The sequence below is a fragment of the Barbus barbus genome (assembly GCF_936440315.1).
Source record: "Barbus barbus genome assembly, chromosome: 10".
In the NCBI taxonomy this organism is placed as follows: domain Eukaryota; kingdom Metazoa; phylum Chordata; class Actinopteri; order Cypriniformes; family Cyprinidae; genus Barbus; species Barbus barbus.
The window spans coordinates 1,914,136-1,934,383 of NC_136738.1; the positions used below are offsets into that span (position 1 = coordinate 1,914,136).

Consider the following 20,248-nt stretch of genomic DNA (forward strand, 5'->3'; position numbering starts at 1 on the left):
TAAAGTGTCTAATTACTTAAGCCAGTAATGTATTATAAATATGCAAAATAATATACATATATATTACTTACATATATATGAATAATTATTTGTATAATAACAAATTGATTTTGAATTACAACTGGTAAAATCTTGTTTCTATCATTTCTGCCACTCCTGCAACATGAATCTAATTGTTCAAATCAGAATTTTGACCTGCTAAATGGAACACATTCCTGAGGATGGAACATCCAAATATGCTGTAGTTCCATAATGAAGTCCATTCTGTGGTTTGTACTCACAAGAAAAGGGTTGTAGCCAGTTGGGGGTACGGGTGGGACGCCTCTGGGCCCAGCAGCTGGCGGCAATACTGACAAACCGGTTGAAAAGATGCCCAGTGCGCTCAGGCTTAACCCGGGGATAAGGTTGGTTTGTTGCTGCAACACATCATGGATTATGAATGATTACTCAGTGCATGACCTCAAGCTATCATGTTCTTCTTGATACTAACTCATTTGAGTAAAAACATTCTCAGTTTCACTGTATTTGTGAGCTGTATGTGAATATGTGACCCTGGAGGGTCAATGTTTCAAAACTGAGATTTATACATCATCTGAAAGCTGAATAAATCTGGAATCTGAGGGTGCGAAAAAATCTAAATATTGATAAAATCGCCTTTCAAGTTGTTCAAATGAAGTTCTTAGCAATGCATATTACTAATTAAAAATTAAGTTTTGATATATTTACAGTAAGAAATTTAGAAAATATCTTCATGGAACATGATCTTTACTTAATATCCTAATGATTTTGGCATAAAAGAAAAATGGATCATTTTGACTCATACAGTGTATTGTTGGCTATTGCTACAAATATACCCCAGCGACTTAAGACTGCTTTTGTGCTCCAGGGTCACGTATTTGTTATAAGTCTTGTAATATTGCTACCGTCACGCTAGGTGGCTCTATCGACCCGCTGCATCGTGGCAAACGATTTTAGATAAGAAGTTATGCTGTTTAGTCTTGACAGAGGACTTCATGTCTAATTTTTCATGTTCTGTCTGATTCATCTTCTCCTTCCCACAAAAGAGAATGAAGGTTACAGGGATCAACTAACAGACACTTAACACACGAAACTGTCGCAGAAACACTTGATCCAAGCATGAATAATTTACCATACGCCTGACTGAAGACTGACTAATGCGTGAGTATAAATGAAACTGCATAAATTTGATCTGTGTATTTGATAGATGCCTCTTCCGCAAAATAAATGACTCACTGAAGATGAAGAGAGGCATTGGATGTAAACGAGAATGATGATGCTATTGTTGCAGTATTTGCTCTCAGTCTCCGGCTTCACCTCCCTCAGACACTGGCAGTGACGTCATGCATGTAAACGGGGAATGGTGTGCATGTGCGAGCACGTCTGTGTGAACGGCTGTTGACAGGATGACAGTGCGTTCTCCGTATGCACGGCAGGGGACGGACTGACTCAAGGCTGTTTCCTATAAACACAGTCAATAACTGAGCACGAGTAAACAGACGAGGCATTTAACCGCCTAGTCTTCTATTAGACGCTGACTCAAGGTGGATCACACTTGACGCACAATAAGCAGCGTTTTATACAGAGCATATCAGGTTTGAGTTAAATCTGAGATATTGATTACGACATAAAAACGGTGGCTTATAGATGGAAATCACATTTTCTGTTATCAAAACCACAAACACTTACATTAATAGCAGCAATATCATTCTCATAGGCTTCCCTCAGCTTTCTCATGATCTCCACTTCAGCCCTACAACAGGCCTCGATACTCCCCTTCACTATAATGGTTCTCTCTGGGTTATAAATAGTTAAGTCCTGTAAACTGTGGAAAGAATCAAGAAAGACAAAAAGTAGGTGAGAGTAAAATCATTGGTACATGTTTAAGATATAAACTACTTTTGACAGATAAGAGTCAGATCAGTGAGGGTATTTTTAATTAAGTAAGGCAAGGCAAGGTCCTATTAATTATTATACTGTTGATATGATGAGACCATCATATCAACAGTACCTTCTAGGACCTTCATAGAGTCGTCCCTAAGCTTCTCCTGCATTGTCTTCGCTGTGTGCAGAGGGTGATTGTCATGTTGGAAGGTGAACTTTCAGCCCAGTCTGAAGTTCTGAGCGCTCTGAACCAGGTTTTCATTAAAGATCTCTCTGTATTTAGCTGCATTCAGCTTTCCGTCTTCTCTGATCACTTCCCCCAGTCCCTGCCGCTGAAACACCCCCACTGCACGATGCTGCCGCCACCATGCTTCACCATCGGGATGGTATTATGCAGGTGATAAGTGGTGCTTGGTTTTCCTCAGACATGAATAAGGAACTGAGGTTCATCATACCAGAGAATCTTTTTTTCATAGAGTTATTTGGGTCTATTTTTGTAAATTCCAATCAGGGTGTCATGCATCTTTACTGAGGAGAAGCTTGAGTTTGGTCACTTTGCCATCAAGCCCAGATCGGTGGAGTGTCGCAGTGATGTTTGTTCTTCTGTAAGTTTCTCCCATCTCCATATAAGATCATGGAGCTCAACCAGAGTGACCATCAGTGTCTTGATCACCTTTCTAACCAAGACCTTTCTCCTTCGATTGCTCAGTTTGGCCAGGAGGCTAGATCTAGGAAGAGTCCTGATTGTTTCAAACTTCATCCATTAAGGATTATGGAGGCCAAATGCTCCTGTGAACCTTCAACACAGCTGCATTTTTTTCTGTAGTCTTCCCCAGATCTGTCTCAACACAATCCTATCTCCCAGCTCTGCAGGCCATTCCTTTGACCCTCATGGCTTAGTTTTTGCTCTGACATCCATTTCAGCTGTTAAACTTTATATAGACAGGAATGTGTGCCTTTCCAAATCAAGTCCATTCAGCTGAATTTTCCACAGGTTAACTCCAGTCGGAGTATAGAAACATCTCAAAGACGATCCAGTGAAACTGGAATGCTCCTGATCTAAATTTCAAGTTACAAAGCAAAGGGTATAAAGACTTGTGCAATGTCATTTTTTTCAGTGTTTCATTTTTAATACATTTGTAAAGTTGTAATAAATCCGGTTTTTGCTTCATTATGGTGAGTGCAAAAGTAATTTAAAGCAGTTTAACATAACATAAAATGTGAAAAAAATGAAGGGGGTATGAATATTTTCTATAGGCACTGTACACAGTACACACATAGGGCTGGGTATCGTTCAAAAATTTGATACCGATACCGATACCTTGAGTTCGATACCGGCTCCTAAACGATACTTTTTTTCGACACCAATTTTATGAAATCAGTTTTAACAAGATTACATTATCTCAAAAAACTTTGGATTTATTTTTTCAGCTTGTTGTCATGTATACAGACTCAAAGCATCATCTCCTCAGCCACTGCACAAAGGAACAAAATATATCCAACACAATAAATCAGTGCAAATAGTTTTAATTAAGTTCAAATAGTTTTCAGTTTACACATCTGTTAGGCTACGTTTACAGTAGTGCGCGTTTGTTTTAAAACGCATAGCTCGGACAGAATCATCATTTCTATTCATTTATTCTAGGTTGTTAAAGACTTCAAGAAATTGAAAATCTTTATCCACTTTCATAAGTGGGTGTTTTATTTTCTTTCACCATATGTTTTATTGTTATTAAATTCTGTGTTGTAGTATGTCTAATTATTTGAATGCATAAAAACAAATTTATTCTTAAAATAGTCTTATGAAATGTTTTCTTTTTCCTCAGAAATTCTGTGTTCTGTATGTGGTTTTTAAATGAAGGCATAAAACATTAATTTCATTTATCTTTAAATATGATGAGATTAACCCCTTAGGTCTCGAAATTTGGTACCGAACGACAAGTCGTTTTTCGATACTCGATGGTATCGAGGCAATTCGAGGCAATGCCTAAAAAGTATCGAACTCAATACCCAGCCCTATACACACACATGCATAATATGTAAACAAAAACTTTTATTTTGGATTAATCGTTTGACAGTACTATTATTATTATATTATGCGTATGATCTGATCATATTGGTTTTGACTGATATTAGGATTTTTTGTAATAATTACAGCACTCTAAATGTGTCAATATATTTTATTATTATTATTATTATTATTAAAAAAATAAATGGGGGGGGGGGGGTAATTCATTATTACTATAATTATTAATTGTCAATAGCAAGATGGAAAGCAACAAAATATACCCCATCTGTTTTTTTATTTTAAATGCTTATTATTTATTTTTAATTGATAATTTACAAGAATTTACTATATGTGCTTTTATGTCTGTTCTTGCCGAATGCACAAAGGGAGCACAACGCCCCTTTCATTATGGCATGATTTAACTGAAGCACAGGATGGCAGAGATCTGAACCACGTCATAGAAAGACAACACTAATTGGCTGCATTGCATTGCTCTTACTGTATGTTGTTCTTGAACTGAATACCAAGACAAATTGTAGTGGATCTCTGCCGTGATGAACACAGTCATCCTGAATCAACCTGGAAGTACGTGGGACTCTGGGTGAAGAGCAAGTTATTTAAATTGGTATTGATGAGCATTGGTAAATGAGGCCGCTTTTAGAGGGACAGCAATGCAATGACGTCATGAGTCCTGGTTAGGGCTTAATTGGGTGACTCACTTCCTAAGCTTATTTCTGGGAAATACATAAGACCACCTGTACTCTGATGCTCTGAACCAGATCCCAGCACTTAGCAGCCAGATGTCACATGTTCAGATCACGTTTTGATCAATATCGTCACAACAGAACACCATATTTCCTATCAAAACAACTCTCCATGGTGAACCAAGTAATCATGTATGCCTCCATAAAGAATCAGAGAAATATGTTCAGCTGAAGTGTGACAAAACATTATAGATTTTGACACAACAGTGAAACAATTATGAACTTCCCTTGTTTTCACCAGTTGAAAGCCATTAAATGCAACAGCCACTTACGAGGAGATGGTAATCTTGGTCTCTGTCTCCTCTTCAATCTTCTTCAGGTTCCTGCCCTCCTTCCCGATCAGTCTTCCGACTAGACTGTTGTGGGCCAGGACCTTCAGAGGAATATCCTCAGTTCTACAAAAGCAAGACCACAAGTTGGCAACCACAGAGCTGTATTTAAAGAGGTCTCGTGACTCTAGAAGATCCAGACTTACACCTTCGTGTCATCAGCCTCTTTCTGCATGATGTCCATGATCATGCGGCACGCGGCGGAGCAGCCTTCAGGAGTGGAGTGGATGCTGATCGGCTTCTCTGCCGCTCCCGCGTTCTCCTTACGATGGATGTCCACCCTATGAGGATCAGAGATCAGACATATGAAAAGCTTTCAATGTCATCAAGCATGTGTTTAAAATCATTGTTTCATGCTCATTGAGTTCATGCTTACAGCCAAATTTGATGAAGAAATGTGACATATTTCCAGGATATTTAGTGTGCAAAATATATGATCTTAGCAACAGATGATCTTAGCAATGAATATTATATAAAATGGGTATTTAATTGAAGCAATTCTATGTGCATTACCATTTAAAACATTTAAGCCAATAATTTTTAATTAGCATTTTTATTCAGCATGGATGCACTGAAATGATCAAAAGTGACAGTAAAGACATTTATAATGTTACAAAATAAATGCTGTCGGTTTATCAAAGAATCCTGAAGAAAATTAATCAGTATAATACAGTATTAATACTTCTTGTTTCTAACCATGACTGAAGACTGATATAATGATAAAATTCAGCTTTGCCATCACAGGAATACATTTTATTTGAACATTTTAAAATATATTAAAATAGAAAAAAATTATATTTGGCAATATTGTTTTTATTGTATTTTGCATAAAATGAGCCTTGATGAGCATTCTTTCAAAAACAAAAAAATATCTGTAAAACATAAGATGAAATTTGTTAACAGAAGTTAATAAATAAACTAATGAACCAGCAGAAAGCAATATATTTTTACAGAATTTATTAACCTTTGTTAATGTTAGTTCACACTATATTAACAGATACAACTTTTGATCTTCAAAACTGTATTAGTAAAAGTGTAGCTTCAAAACTAAGATAAATGCTGCAGAAGTATTCGTTCATCGTTAGTTCATCTTAAATAATGTAGTTAACGAATGAAGCATTATTGTAAACGTTTCCAAAAAAATCTTACCAAGCCCAAAGTTTTTAATGGTAGTGTATATCACATTTGTAATTAATACATTTATTATGCAATTAATTTATATAGGGAACACTTTAGCATAGGGACCAATTCTCACTATTAACTAGTTGCTTATTAGCATGTCTATGATTAACAAATTGGCTGTTTATTAGTACTTCTATCCTGCACACCTAATCCTACTGTCCCGGGACGTGGTTGTAGAACTAGGCGCACGAAGGAGGAGGAGACGGAAGGAGTCTTTAATAAACATCAACACACGATTTCCATTAATCAACATTAATCCAAGACTGAACAGAAACAGAAGGCTTATAAAGACCGGCAAGCTAAAGAGCAAACGAGATGAATAATACAACACAGGTGATCTGAATGAATGATGAGAAACTAATGAGAACAGGAACTAAACCAAATAAGGACAAACAGGAACTCAAACATGTGACACCTACACTTAACAACTACCTTACTAATTATTAATAAGCAGCAAATTAGTATAGTAATATATATCGTAGTTAATGGTTAATAGTGAGAATTCGACCTTAAGTTGTAGTGATATTAATCCCAGTGCATTGAAAGAATTCTTCTGAATCTTAACCACAGATGTCTCTTCCGTACACTGAAGGATCCCACTCTCTCACTCACTTCGACTGAGTCTGTTTGGTGATGTTTTTGATTGTGAGCCCCTCCTTGCCAATGATGGCTCCCACAAACTGCGTGGGCACCAGCATGCGCAGGGGGAAGTCTGGCTGTTTCTGTCGGGGCCCCAGGGAGCCTGCAGAGGTCCCGGGCTGGGAGTCCTCGTCCCGTGATGTCCTTCCACCCTGACGATTCCGGGTCGCAGGCAGAGGCGGAGCAGCATCCATATCCAAAATATAAGACACTTTAAAGGAGTAATCCTCAAAGGTCTGTCCTGTTAACTTCTCTACAGCTCTGAGGACACAGAGGGGGACAGTTATCAGTGGAATACAATGACAGAGTACAGACGGTGAGCTTTGTACTGCTCTTTTGTAAATCAAAAAATAAGGCAGGGCAGTGTGACGATGCATAACCAGTGACCGTTAGAAATGCACTAACCTTTCTGTAGAAAAGCATGGACGATGAAGAAAACTTTTTTCCGATTATAATGGGACTGATTTATTGAAACATTTTGGGATTACATTTTTCGTTGGGAAAAAATTAATTCTGATATATGTTATTAATGTGACAAAAAATGTAATTAGTTGCTTGTAGTTACTAATTACTTAAATAACGAGCTATTTTTTTACATATTTAAATTTAGTAACAGTATACAATTTAATGCCAGTGTTATATTAATGTTATTTATTTACTGTTATAGTATTTAGGCTTATCTTTTTTGTACATTCAGTTTTTATTTTAATCTTAACTTAAGTTTGTCATTTTGCTTCATGCTTTAATTTTTAATATTCCTATTTAGCTTTAATTTCTTTCTAAGTTATGTACAGTATATATACAGTAACAAAAACGGAGCTTCATACTATAATTGTAATAAAAAAAATATCAATTATTTTATTTATACATTTCATATAAGAATCATAAATATTTTTAATAATATTAAAATGAGCAAAAATAACTACAGTTAAACTTAATGTCTATATATATGATTTTGGTCATACTGTCCATCCCTAAAAAAAAACTTCATACTTAGATTCTTACATTTTAGCCTCTTCTTTTGTTGAATAGGTCACATTCACCACTGCTGTTTCTGTATCAGTGTTAACTGCAAAAAGAATGAATATAGAGAGAGAAAATATGAGTTAGAAAAAGGGAGCTCGATCATATTCATAAATATGAGACTGCATGCTTCTGTATTATGTGCATACAGACAAACAAATGAAGTTTTACACTAGTGCTGTGAAGAGCCACTTGTGTGTCTCAGTGTCTGCATACAAACTAAGGATTACTGTGCCATGGCCAGATGTGTACCTCACAGGACAAGCACAAAACAACCCTGACGTCCGTAGATCAAAGCCCTGTGTATCATCTAAATACACACACAATGAGGGAAAGACCTCCACTTGAAGAGTTCATGCAGCTATACGCATCCAACAGCTAACAATAGCACCTGCGTAAAGATCCGGATCTCTAAAGGTCAAGCTGTATTATATTCTCTGAAGAGTGTGAAATGGGGCTAAATGAAGGTTGTGCCTTGAATTCCTCTTGGGTCATTTGAATAATTACAGACAGAAGCCACTGCAGAGACAATGTGCATGTGCATGGCATTTTTAAGAGGAAAGCCTGCCTTTTTATTGATTAGATGGAGTTGTGTGCCTAGAGGACCAGACAGTCTGTCTGGAAGAACAGTAGAAGTTGAGTGGGATGTCTGGGCAGAAATCCAGAGCTTCACACATGAAGAGAACCACAAAGCCTTGCTGTAAGACAGCGCAAGCGATCAATCTCAGAACCGATGAGTGTCACCAATGAAGACACATCACGCAATAAGCTCTGAGAAAGAACGACGAGAAGTAGCGATGCCCTTACGTCATGCTGACACCATCATATTTATTTAATTTATTTTCTAAATGATGCTGGAGTTATAATTATTATGATGGTCTGTGATTTCATCCATTCAGACTGGACTGGGAATTCTGTAGTTTTTGAGACAGTAAGCTGGTTTTTGACTTAAAGGGTTAATGCAAATAATGGGAGATGGAAACGCATTTGCCGAATAAATTCCTCCATGTGCATCAAAAAAGTGTGACTTTGCACTATGGGATGTAAATATGATTAAAAGATGAATATGAGACAAAACTACTGAATGTCACATTTTATTATTAGCCGTTTCAACACATACAGTGGTGTGAAAAAGTGTTGGCCCCCTTCCTGATTTTTTATTTTATTGCATGTTTGTCACACTTTAATGTTTCAGATCAAACCATTTTAAATATTAATCAATAGAGTTTTAACAATTTAAACACTTAAAAATAAACTACGAAACCAATACAAATAGGAACATTTCTGAAACTTTTTTCCTTTATTGTTGACTCATTCACATTCTGGATATCACAGACACATTTACTAAGATAAGAGTGTCTTTAGCCCTATTCGCACGGGATTAGTATTATCTGGGGACCATGTGTGATTTTGAAATCCCCGCCCACCCCACATCTGAATTTCGTGTGGTGCATTCGAAGCCTGTGATTTTACTCGAAATTACTAACTTATCTCCCGGATATCAAAGCTTTGAGAGTCCCGTTCTATGGTCCAATTAGATGGATTAAAAAAAAAAAAAAAAAACTAATATAGTTTTGTGCCCCGTGTCATTTACATTTCACCAGGTTAAAATAATATCTCAAGCTTTATGCTTGATTTATTTGTAACACATTAAACTTTTCAGCTTTCTCTTTCTGCAAATTGTATGGTGTAGCGATATGACAGCACCCAAAATACTATCAAACACTTCATTGCAGCTCCATTCTTTGCGAAAGATGGATAAAAAAAAGGCACACAGGAAACAAAAACCTTGAAAAATGATATACGACCCGCCAAATGCTGGCCAAATCACAGAGATGCCGAATCGCACGGGACTAATATTATCACAGGACCTCGGTGTTCAGCGAAATATGGTAGGTTATTTGCAGGGGAATTTTTACTTTACAAATTACAGACATGGCCGAGTCGCACAGGAATAAGATCACAGACAACCTCTGCAATTATTACAAATGACTGGAGGTCACCAGGTAATACTAATCCTGTGCAAATAGGGCTTTTGTCTGGATTATGAACAGCTGTTTGATATCAGCACACAATGACAGGTCATCAAGCACCACTGTAACAACATTTCATTTATTCATAGTCACTAAATCAAGAGACCTTTTTATCGAATCACAACTAAATACCAGGTATACACGCAATCCGTCTCAGCTCCGAAAGAGACCGCAGGCGCCTAACTCCCTACACACGTTACAGCTGGAGCCTGGCCACTCTGTCCAGTCCCACTTCAATCCATCACACTGCTCATGTCAGCCAGAGCCGAGTTCATCCCTCTGTCTGTGACCTCCTCTCATTCACACTCAGTCGCAGGCGCCCTGCCTGTGTGCCTCACGCTCGCTCTCATTTGGGTAAGACAATTACAGAACCTCAAAACTGAGTCGTCTCCACTGGCAGCATGTGTTGATGTGATTTAAGTTTGGATAACATGTGATCTAAACGCACACATCGTCTCTGTAGTCCACTGTCTGTTAGCAATTTAGACTCATCCACAGTACATCAGCACAAGTCCCAAACAAAAAAGACTCTTAATGGGTACTTCACTTATACCGTAAATATGAATGTGATTCAGCATCCACCAGATACAAGCTGCAAACATGTTGATTACAAAAGTATTTGAAGATTTTTAGATGGAATTTAGCACTGCTTAATAAAATTCACTTTATTCACAATATTCACTTTAGACTCATTTACCTTGCTCCACATTTTCTACAGTACCATACTCTGCTAATAGGCCGTCCAAAACCTGCAATGAGAAGAGAACAATCAGTTACAAACACAAACAGCAAAACATCTCAAAAACTGTTTTTAGATTGAATGCCAGAAAATAGGAGAGATGGGAAATAAAATCAATAGTTCATCCCGAAATGAAAATGCCATCATTATACTCACCATTATGCCAAATATCAAACCCGGTATGCTATTATTTCTCCGTCTAACACAAAGTATACATACACTACCATTTAAAAGTTTGGTGGAAGTAGGATTTTTGCTTTTGAAAGGCGTCTCATATCTTGTTTATTTGATTGAAAATGCAGTAAAACTGTGATTAAATTTATTAAAATGCTTTATGTGATGATAAAGCTGAATTTCAGCAGCCATTATGCCAGTCTTTCAGAAGAAATCATTCTAATTTGCTAAATAGGTGCTCAAGAAACATGTCTTACTATTATCAATGTTGATAACAGTTAATATACTGCTCAATGTTTTTTTTCTCACATAATTATTTGATGAATTCAAAAGAACAGCATTTATTTGAAACCGTAATCTTTTGCAACATTAATAGTTTTTTACTGTCACCTTTGTGTCACAATTTAATGCTCCTTGCTACAAAAATATCCATTTCTTTAATTAAAAAAATCTAACTGACCCCAAACTTTTGAACAGTAATGTAGCTCTCGTCGTACAACAACAGTTCAGTCACCTGGGGCTTTTATTTATTCATCATATAACTTTGAATAAAAATATTCGCAAAACAATGCATCAAACAATGATATTCTTCAGTTCTGCAAAGCTTGTGTCAAGTGCCTGTTCATGCTCAGATTCAAAACCGGTGTGCAAATGTCACCAAAACAGCCTCGTGTGTGAGTAGTAATTGCTCATATCTGACCCTGGAGCACAAAAGCAGTCTTAAGTCGCTGGGGTATATTTGTAGCAATAGCCAACAATACATTATATAGGTCAAAATTATAGATTTTTCTTTTATGCCAAAAATCATTAGGATATTAAGTAAAGATCATGTTCCATGAAGATATTTAGTAAGTTTCCTACCGTAAATATATCAAAACTTAATTTTTGATTAGTAATATGCATTGCTAAGAACTTCATTTGGACAACTTTAAAAGGAGATTTTTGCTCCCTCAGATTCCAGATTTTCAAATAGTTGTATCTCAGCCAAATATTGTCCTATCATAACAAACCATACATTAAATGGGAAATATTATTTATTCAGCTTTCAGATTTATGTATAAATCTCGATTTTTAAAAATTGACACTTATGACTGGTTTTGTGGTCCAGGGTCACATATGGTATGATTTCGAATGAACGCATCAATTTTTACACAGTGAACCGCTAAACTCAAAAGAGCAATGCAGAATACAGAGGCACAGTGTCCAAATACATGCACAAGTGTGTGAGAGCGTGCAAGTGGGCCAGCGCTCACTGTGATGATGTCACCAGGATTTGCAATCGGGTCACCAGGGCTGAGCTCTCTCCAGACAGATTCACATGGACTGCAGAGGAAGTGTGTGTGTGTGTGTGTGTGTGTGTGTGGTGGAGTTTCCCTAACACACCGTGAGTTAAAGAAAGAAGCGCTGCAGCCCAGAGGAGACAGACAGAGTCTTGACCACACACACACACACACACACACACACACTGTTCTCTCTGTCCGAGCGGTTACACACTCACCTCCCACTGGAGATGAGGAGGAATGTTCCGGATCTGAATCTTCCGACTCCTGCGGACACAGAAAGAAAGAGAGTGACAGTGAGACAAAAAAAAAAAAAAAAAGTGAAAGGCAGATGCACAGCGGTATTCAACATAGGTGCTACAGCGTGAAAACATACAGGCTGCCTCTAGATCAGACCCAACAGAAACTAACAAAACAGTGGGACAAAACTATAACTTGAGTTATCCACTTGTTTTGACATGAGAAAGCATAAATCACATTCTTGAAATATTGTGAATATGGTGATTATTTCTAAGTGTTTTTCCCTCAAAGACTGTATCATCTCATAAATCATAACTAAGACAGAACAAATTTAAGTAACTCAATTTTAATCGCTGAATCAATGACTCTGAAAACACTTATAGTCCAGCATAACATTTATCATTTAAAAACACGTTTTAGTAAAAAAATACTGTTAAGTTTTACTTTACGGTTAAAAATACTAATAAGCTTTGTGATATTGGTATACAGTATACAAACAAAAATTGTTGAAATCATTGCATGAAAATATTGTTCATTTTTATGTTAAATGTGTGAAAATCATGCCTTGTAATATTTTTATTCTTAGGCTAAAATGCAGTTTTTCTGATTGAACAAAAAATATCTTGTAGGCTAGAAGCTATTGCAGAGCAAATATATAAATATCAAATATCATGATATAATCTGCATTGGCCATCTGTCTTCACAATTTTTTTTATTTGTGTGTGTGTGTGTGTGTGTGTATATATATTTGGTAACACGTTAACTATATTAACTATGACTTTTCCCTCAATAAATTCTTAATTTGCTGCTTATTAATAGTTAGTAAGGTAGTTGTTAAGTTTAGGTGTTGGGTAGGATTAGGGATGTAGAATAAGGCATTAATATGTGCTTAATTAGCACGAATACATGGCTAATATTCTAGTAATATGCATGCTAATAAGCAACTAATAGATGTAACCATAAAATAAAGTGTTACCATATATATATATATATAAATAATGAGCATTTCTTCTCAGGATCCTATGTTTTTCACTGTAATGGCAATGAAAATAACAATTTTCATTCCAATTTCAACCTAATTATGCCAACTATTAAAAAAAAAAAAAAAAAAAAAAAAGTTTAAACTTGCCCCCTATTGAAGCATTTTTAATACGGTTATTGCACAGTATTTTGATAAATCTATTGCCTTGCTGTCTAGAAGTACAAAGTCTTTCAGCACCATTCTAAAATTTGCTCAAATCCTTTAAACCAATCACAAGCTCATCGTGTTCGCTGTGGGCAACCGTCCAATGACAAGCTCAGGAGAGAGAGAGAGAAAGAAGTGGAGTAGTAAAGGGAGAGCAGGTCCCTCATTCACTCCTTGGCACCAGAGGGATTTGACTGTGTCTGTGATCCTTCATTCGCCCTGGTCCGACGCTACCCACCAGCCTGTGAGCGTACTGACACCAAAGCCACACAAACCGCTCCACCGCAAGCTGTTAACAACGACATTAAAATAAGTGGAACCGAGCTGGCCAGAGGAAGAGATTTAAAAGCGCAGAGAGAGACACTTTCACTCTCTGTTCATTAGGGCTCTTCTGCAGGTAGACTTTGACAAGACGAATGCAGAGTAAACAGATGGATAACAGTGCACGCAAGCAGTGTTGCCAGATTGGGCGGTTTTGAATTCGATTGTGCGGGTAAATATTGGCTTGGACGGGGGAGACAAAATTTGGGCTGGTTTTTGGTCAGTTTGGCGGTTTTCAAAACACATCAATTGTATAGGCTAACTGCTTAACAAACAAGCAAAAGTGTGCATATATAGCCTACTGCAGTCATCACAACGTTACTAAACACACACGCACACTAAAAAGAGACTGGTGCTGATGTTGACGTCGCAGCCGCACTTTTAGCCAATCACTAGGGATCAGCAGACAATCGTGATGATTCATGAGCGACGGCATGATAACGGATCTGATTTTGAATGTATAACTGTAAGTGATCATAATGCCTATATATAATGCTGTGACTGTGAAAAATTCTATATTATGTTGAATATGAACTTCACGAAAGACTTCTGTGTGAAATTATAGAGCGACACGAAAGTAAGAGCATTGTTGTTATTATCATATTGCTGGATTATCATACAGAATGACAAAGTTTTGGTGTGTGCATGAACGAGTGTGAAATACCTACAATTACGTTGCTTATTCTGATCACTTATATCAGGCACTTTTTTGCATTTAAATTCTGTCTGTTGACATTGAAAATGATGCATGTGTTTTTCGAGGGTATCGGTTCATTTCTTGATTGCCATTTTGACAGTGTCTGCTTGCATATTTAATCATATTTGGTAGTTCTCTTTAATGTATTTGCCCCGATTTGATCCATGGGAAATTTATCTAGCATTATATTTATATTATTTTGTTATAAGGAGTTAGAAACGGCTTGATTTACATTCTATCACATTATTTTGACAGTTAAAATTTTGGGTGGGTTTTTGTGAGCTTTTGGGCTGGAAATCATCCATCCAATCTGGCAACACTGCACGCAAGAGGCTTACAAAGATGCGCCAAGCATTATTTTTCACGGTGCCCAACAGGAAGAGATTAAACCCATTCTTTCAACTGAACAGAGTCAACTGAATACACTGCAAAGCTGTGTCTTTACACGTTTTCCTCACCCTCTGCCCAGCACACTTTGCAATACTCTGTGGATTCGAGCACTCACACGGCTCTGTAAACCGTGACACTTCCTCAAGCCTTCTAACTGCTTCGGCCTTAACGCATCCCTTGAGCTTCTAATGCTGTGGCCTGCAAACGGTCAATCCTTTTAAGCCTCTTGTTGAGAAGGGGCAATTTGGGATATCCCATCTGAGCATGGCAGTTCAGCTCAATCCTCCTACTCTTCATCTTGACCCTCCAATTAGAGGTTCAACTGTAACACCATATCTACAGCGGACATGATCGGCTCCACTTGATAAACTAAATTGCTCTCATTATAATCAATGATGCTGTCTGCAGTGGAGAAGTCCATTGAGTTGACAGGCATGTCATTTGTAGTTCTGATGCACCTGTAGTGCTACTCCAGCCATGCTATTATCCCAGTCTACAGATAAACAGCTTTTACTTGCAGACACTGTATGTATGTATATATTTATTTTTTGTTACACAATGTATTTGTTTCTGTTCTATTCATTTAAATAATCTTTTTACAAACCATATATACACTATACAATTCAAAAGTTTAGGTCAGTACAATTTTTATTAATATTTGATTCAGCAAGGATGCATTAAATTGATCAAACATTACAGTAAAGACATTTATAATGTTACAAAAGATTTATATTTCAAATAAATGCTTTCTAGTCATCAAACAATCTTGGGAAAAGTATCAGTTTCCACAAAAACATTAAGCAGCAAAACTGTTTTCATCATTGATAATAATCTGAAATGTTTCTTGAGCACTAATTCGTCATATTAAAATGATTTCTGAAGGATCATGTGTCACTGGAGACTGGAGTAATAATGCTGAGAATTCAGCTTTGATCACAGGAATAAATTACATATATATTCAAACAGAAAATAGTTATATATCAAATGTCATAATATTTCACAATATCACTGTTTTTTATTATTGACTTGGTAATGGTAAGCATGAGAGTCTACAGTCAAAAACATTAAAAAATCTTACCGACTGCAAACTTTTGAACAGTAGTGTATACTAAGGATACATCAATATTAAACATTCTGTTGCAATGCTGATTATTTTCATATTAGGGTAGAAATTTAACACTAAAATGAAGCTAAAGTGAATTTAGGCACTACAACATATTTAAGATTTGGGGCCAGATTTACTATCCGCTTGCGCCGGCACAAACCCTCATTTGGCGTTAAAAAAAGGATTTACTAAACACACGCAGAGGGAAATTAGCGCTGAAAAGGCATAGACACAGTTATTGAATATGCATTTGTAGCAGTTTCCCTTTCGATCGGAAAATTTATGTGAGGAGAGTATTTAAATGAATCACGCAATGCGTTTTAATAAGATTTGTGCTCGTCAATTCACTGGTATTTGCGGCATTATTTAACGCCCAAAAAAAGCCTGTCTTAAAGCAGGCGGTAATTTGCAACGCTCTTTATGGAAATGAGATGTGTCTGTGTTCTTTAATGTACACCTTGTCAGTAAATCACCCGCTGAATTTTCCCCTCCCATCGGCGCTTTTATGGAATTGAGCTCTAACGCTAATTTGCCCTGTTTAGTAAATCTGGCCCTGGTATGATGATGGTAATGATGAATGCAAACATAACTGTGGGGGAAATGACAAGGCAATTTAACAAAGTCTGATGCTAATCAATAATAAAAAAAAAGCGGTTTGTTTACATTCTTCAAAATATCTTCTGTGTTTCACAGAGGAAATAGCCAAGCAGATCTGGAAGGACATGAAAGTAAATAAAGGATGACAAGAAGTGGTCCCACTTTATAATAGGTGGCCTTAACTAATAGGCCTATGTAGCCTACTTGCATTCAAAAATAAGTACAATGTACTTAATGTGTTCATAGTGTACTGAAAAACACTTTTGCTGCTATTGAGGTGGGATACGGGTAAGGTTAGGGGCAGGTTTGGTGGTATGGGTAGGTTAAGGTGTAAGGGATGATGGGTCAACAGTGTAATTATAAATGTAATTACAGAAACTAATTACAGATGTAATTACATGCAGGTATTTTTTTTTTTGGTAACCCTTTATTTTAAGGTGTCATAATTAGGGATGCATCGATCCGATACTCAGGATCGGTATCGGCTCCGATACGGTCATTTTCTGCAGATCGGGTATCGGTCAGACGAGACCGATTCAAATCCGATATTGTGCGTATACCATTCTGTTATTGTTGAGCCCCACGAAAGGCACAAAAATATAAAGCACCATAAGGTTTTCGTGCACTATATTTCAAGTGTTCTGAAGCTGTTCCATAGTTTAATCTGAGGTACAGATGAATATTTAAGTCCAGGTAAACTCTTCTCTCCGCCGCGGCTGTCTGTCATCCTCCATTCAGCATTCAAACTGCGTGCCGCGTTCGGTTACTACAGTCAAACTCTCTTCAAGAGCGCACAATTACTGTGGTTTAAAACTGTTAAAAGAAAAGGCTTAATAAACTAACGCACAGATTTAACTACGCATCAATATCTCTTCCCTTTGTACTTTCTATGCGGATTCGGAGGGTTGCGCGCTGATGGCCTGGTGCATGTGCTTCATCGCCTGCATGATGGTGCTTGCATGGGCAAGTTTGAGTCCAGCTTGCATCATTTCTTGATCCCGTTTCCTCATTCGCCCACATTTTTTGGGTCTTTTTTCCCCAGCGTTCCCATAAATAAAGTGTTGAAAAAAGGTCAAAAAACTAAATAAATGGTACTAAATTGCTTATTTGGCTAATGTTAGACATTTTCAATTTATCAGTATCGTTGAGAAGTTATGTAAATGCATGATCATTTCCCCTATTTTTATATTTAGATTACATATGCAATTATAACATTTACTAATTGTAAATCTTTAGAAAACAAATAACTAGCATTTATAGCATTTACATAAAATTTATTACATTTTAGGGTTTCATTTTTAATTTATTTAGACAAAATAAATGCTATTTACTGGTTATCAGCCAATATCAACCAGAATTTTAATATTGTTTCTTAGGATTAAAAATAAAACAAGCTTTAAATTAGTACACAAATGTCCAAAAAAAAAAATCACAAACTGTAATGACAAATGTATTTAGCTTTTTTACAATGTATTTTTTTGTGCACAGAGAAGCAAAACTTGACTTTTGCATTTGCCCCACTCACGCACACATAAATAATGCCATAAATGAGCTCACACACAAACACTGAGGCAGATTCTGGATCAATTTATGATGTGAGGATCAATTTATGATGTGCCATCAGGAGGGGGCAGGTTTATTAGCTTGTTATTTTTGAATCTCTTCAGTGAGTATTTGTTTATATTTATGTGTAATGGAGCTGAACCCAATGGCCTTTTGAAACCAGTCTCACAGACCCCTTCACCCCAGTCCAAAACCACCAGCACTAGAAGATGCAGGCTGAATGCACTGCTTACCGTATGTTTGTTGAACGTAACCAAGCTGTCTGCTGCTGGTTTAGAAAAGGCTGCCAGACAACTAAATAAGAAAACATGCTTCTCAATTTCTGCCTTTGAATATCTGAGGGTGGCCATGTTCATTTGAAAAGCTAATATTTACAGCAGCCAGCTTCAGCGTGCAAGCTAGAAAACCATGTCGGCGCACACGCTCACATACAGATCCTCACATCCGCGCGGATGGTGCGAAGGAACCTTCGCCATGCAGCAGACGGGTCAGAATAGGACCATTCACCTTGGGCCAGGACCTCTCAGACCTGCTAACGACCACCATCCGATCATCCCTGTCAGCCAGACGAAATGTTATTCACCATACATAAATCACCCGGCCACAACGCAGGCACGTGAGCAGGGGTGGCTCGCTGGGCATCACACGTGTGCTGACAGAGAACAAACCTTCGGCCTTTCCTCATTGGAGGACGAGAAAGAGGTGGACCTCACTGCTCTCTAATCCTCTAGCTGTGGACACAAAGAAAGGAAGTGGACTCTTATCTGGATCTATCCACAGGAAATGAGAACAAAGCGACTAACACTTGGTTTGCATGTCTTGTGATGAATTAAAAAGGTTCTCGATCAGCATGACCTCCATTTGCTCCCAAGACATCTACATTGAAGCTTAAATAATACATGTTCCTTACAAGGCGGCAAGGTTTGGCTGGTTAGGATGCTCCCATTAATCCCTCCCATTTGAACCTTAGTGTAAATATAATAAAGACCTTTGATACCACAATAATCATCTTTAATCCTCATGCTGACCAGAAAAGGGGCAGAAAACGGCAATAAGGACGCTGCGCTAACCGATATGTACCACTGTGGTCTTCCAGAGCCCCGTCTCCGCCTCAGTCGCTTGAGCCACCAGCTCCGCCTTGGTCCTCCGGATCCTCGGCATCACCCAGGCTCTGCGGCTCTCCGTCAACATCCTGGGCTCCTGTTCCTCCGGCTCAGTCTTCGTCAGTCGGCCCCCATGTGTCGCCAGCCCCATCTCCACCATGGCTTCTCCCACCACCGACTCCACCATGGGCCGCTATCCTGTCTGGCCTCTGGTTCCGCACATGGCTCCTCCTGCTCCGGGTCCTCCCTGGCTCCTCCCTACATCTACTCCACTCTGGCCTAATGAACTATGTCCCTTTCCCATTTCCTGCCCCACGCTCGCCTCCTGAAGCCCCACCCTCCCTCCTCTGTTGGACTGTTTTACGGCGTGAGGATGCGCCTTCCTGTGAGGGGGAGATCTATCACGTCTATGTGTTTTGAGTCTCACCTGTGACCTAGTTTTCCCAGTTTAATTAGTCATTCGGTTAACCTGTGTTTGGTTTATTATCTCATTAGTCCCTGTGTTTCTAAGCCCCGTCTGTTCCTTAGCTCCCTGTCTGCTTTTATTGGTTTGTATCTTCGTGTTGTGCTACCCCTTTCTCATGGATTACTTCTGTTTTATCATTAAAAGACTGTTATTTGGGTTTTTCCTATGTCGTGCGGTTTTATTAGCACAGCAACGTTACAGCTACTCATGTTTTTATTTTTAAAAACATAAATAGCAATTGTGTTTTAATAGTTCAGACTCTATTGTTAATTTGAACCTTTAATATTATTGTACCAACTGACAGGGTTTCCTTGTCTAGTTTACCACTTTTGTTGAGACACTTTTTTTTCCTTAAAAATGTTTTGACCTGTATTATGCCTAATATCCAAATGGATCAAATCAAAGTCAAATCAAGAGATTTTGGATCAAATAGAAACTTGTGAATATCCTACCATTACCCAACCCTACCATTTATTGTTGCAACTTTGAATCTCAATCTATATTAGT

At 37.7% G+C, this 20,248-nt stretch overlaps 1 protein-coding gene across 2 annotated transcripts in view; it reads right to left on the minus strand.

Moving 5' to 3' along the window:
• LOC306876399 (insulin-like growth factor 2 mRNA-binding protein 2) overlaps positions 1-20,248 on the minus strand; it is a 57,491-nt gene that overhangs the window by 8,955 nt on the left and 28,288 nt on the right. For both annotated transcript variants that reach the window (XM_079427522.1, XM_079427521.1), the window contains exons 3-10: positions 12,292-12,340; positions 10,578-10,629; positions 7,830-7,893; positions 6,798-7,085; positions 5,150-5,284; positions 4,947-5,069; positions 1,708-1,843; positions 282-416 (exon numbers count right to left, since the gene is read on the minus strand). In XM_079427522.1, the coding sequence (XP_079283648.1) occupies positions 282-416; positions 1,708-1,843; positions 4,947-5,069; positions 5,150-5,284; positions 6,798-7,085; positions 7,830-7,893; positions 10,578-10,629; positions 12,292-12,340 (982 nt within the window). The remainder of the gene's footprint in view (positions 1-281; positions 417-1,707; positions 1,844-4,946; positions 5,070-5,149; positions 5,285-6,797; positions 7,086-7,829; positions 7,894-10,577; positions 10,630-12,291; positions 12,341-20,248) is intronic.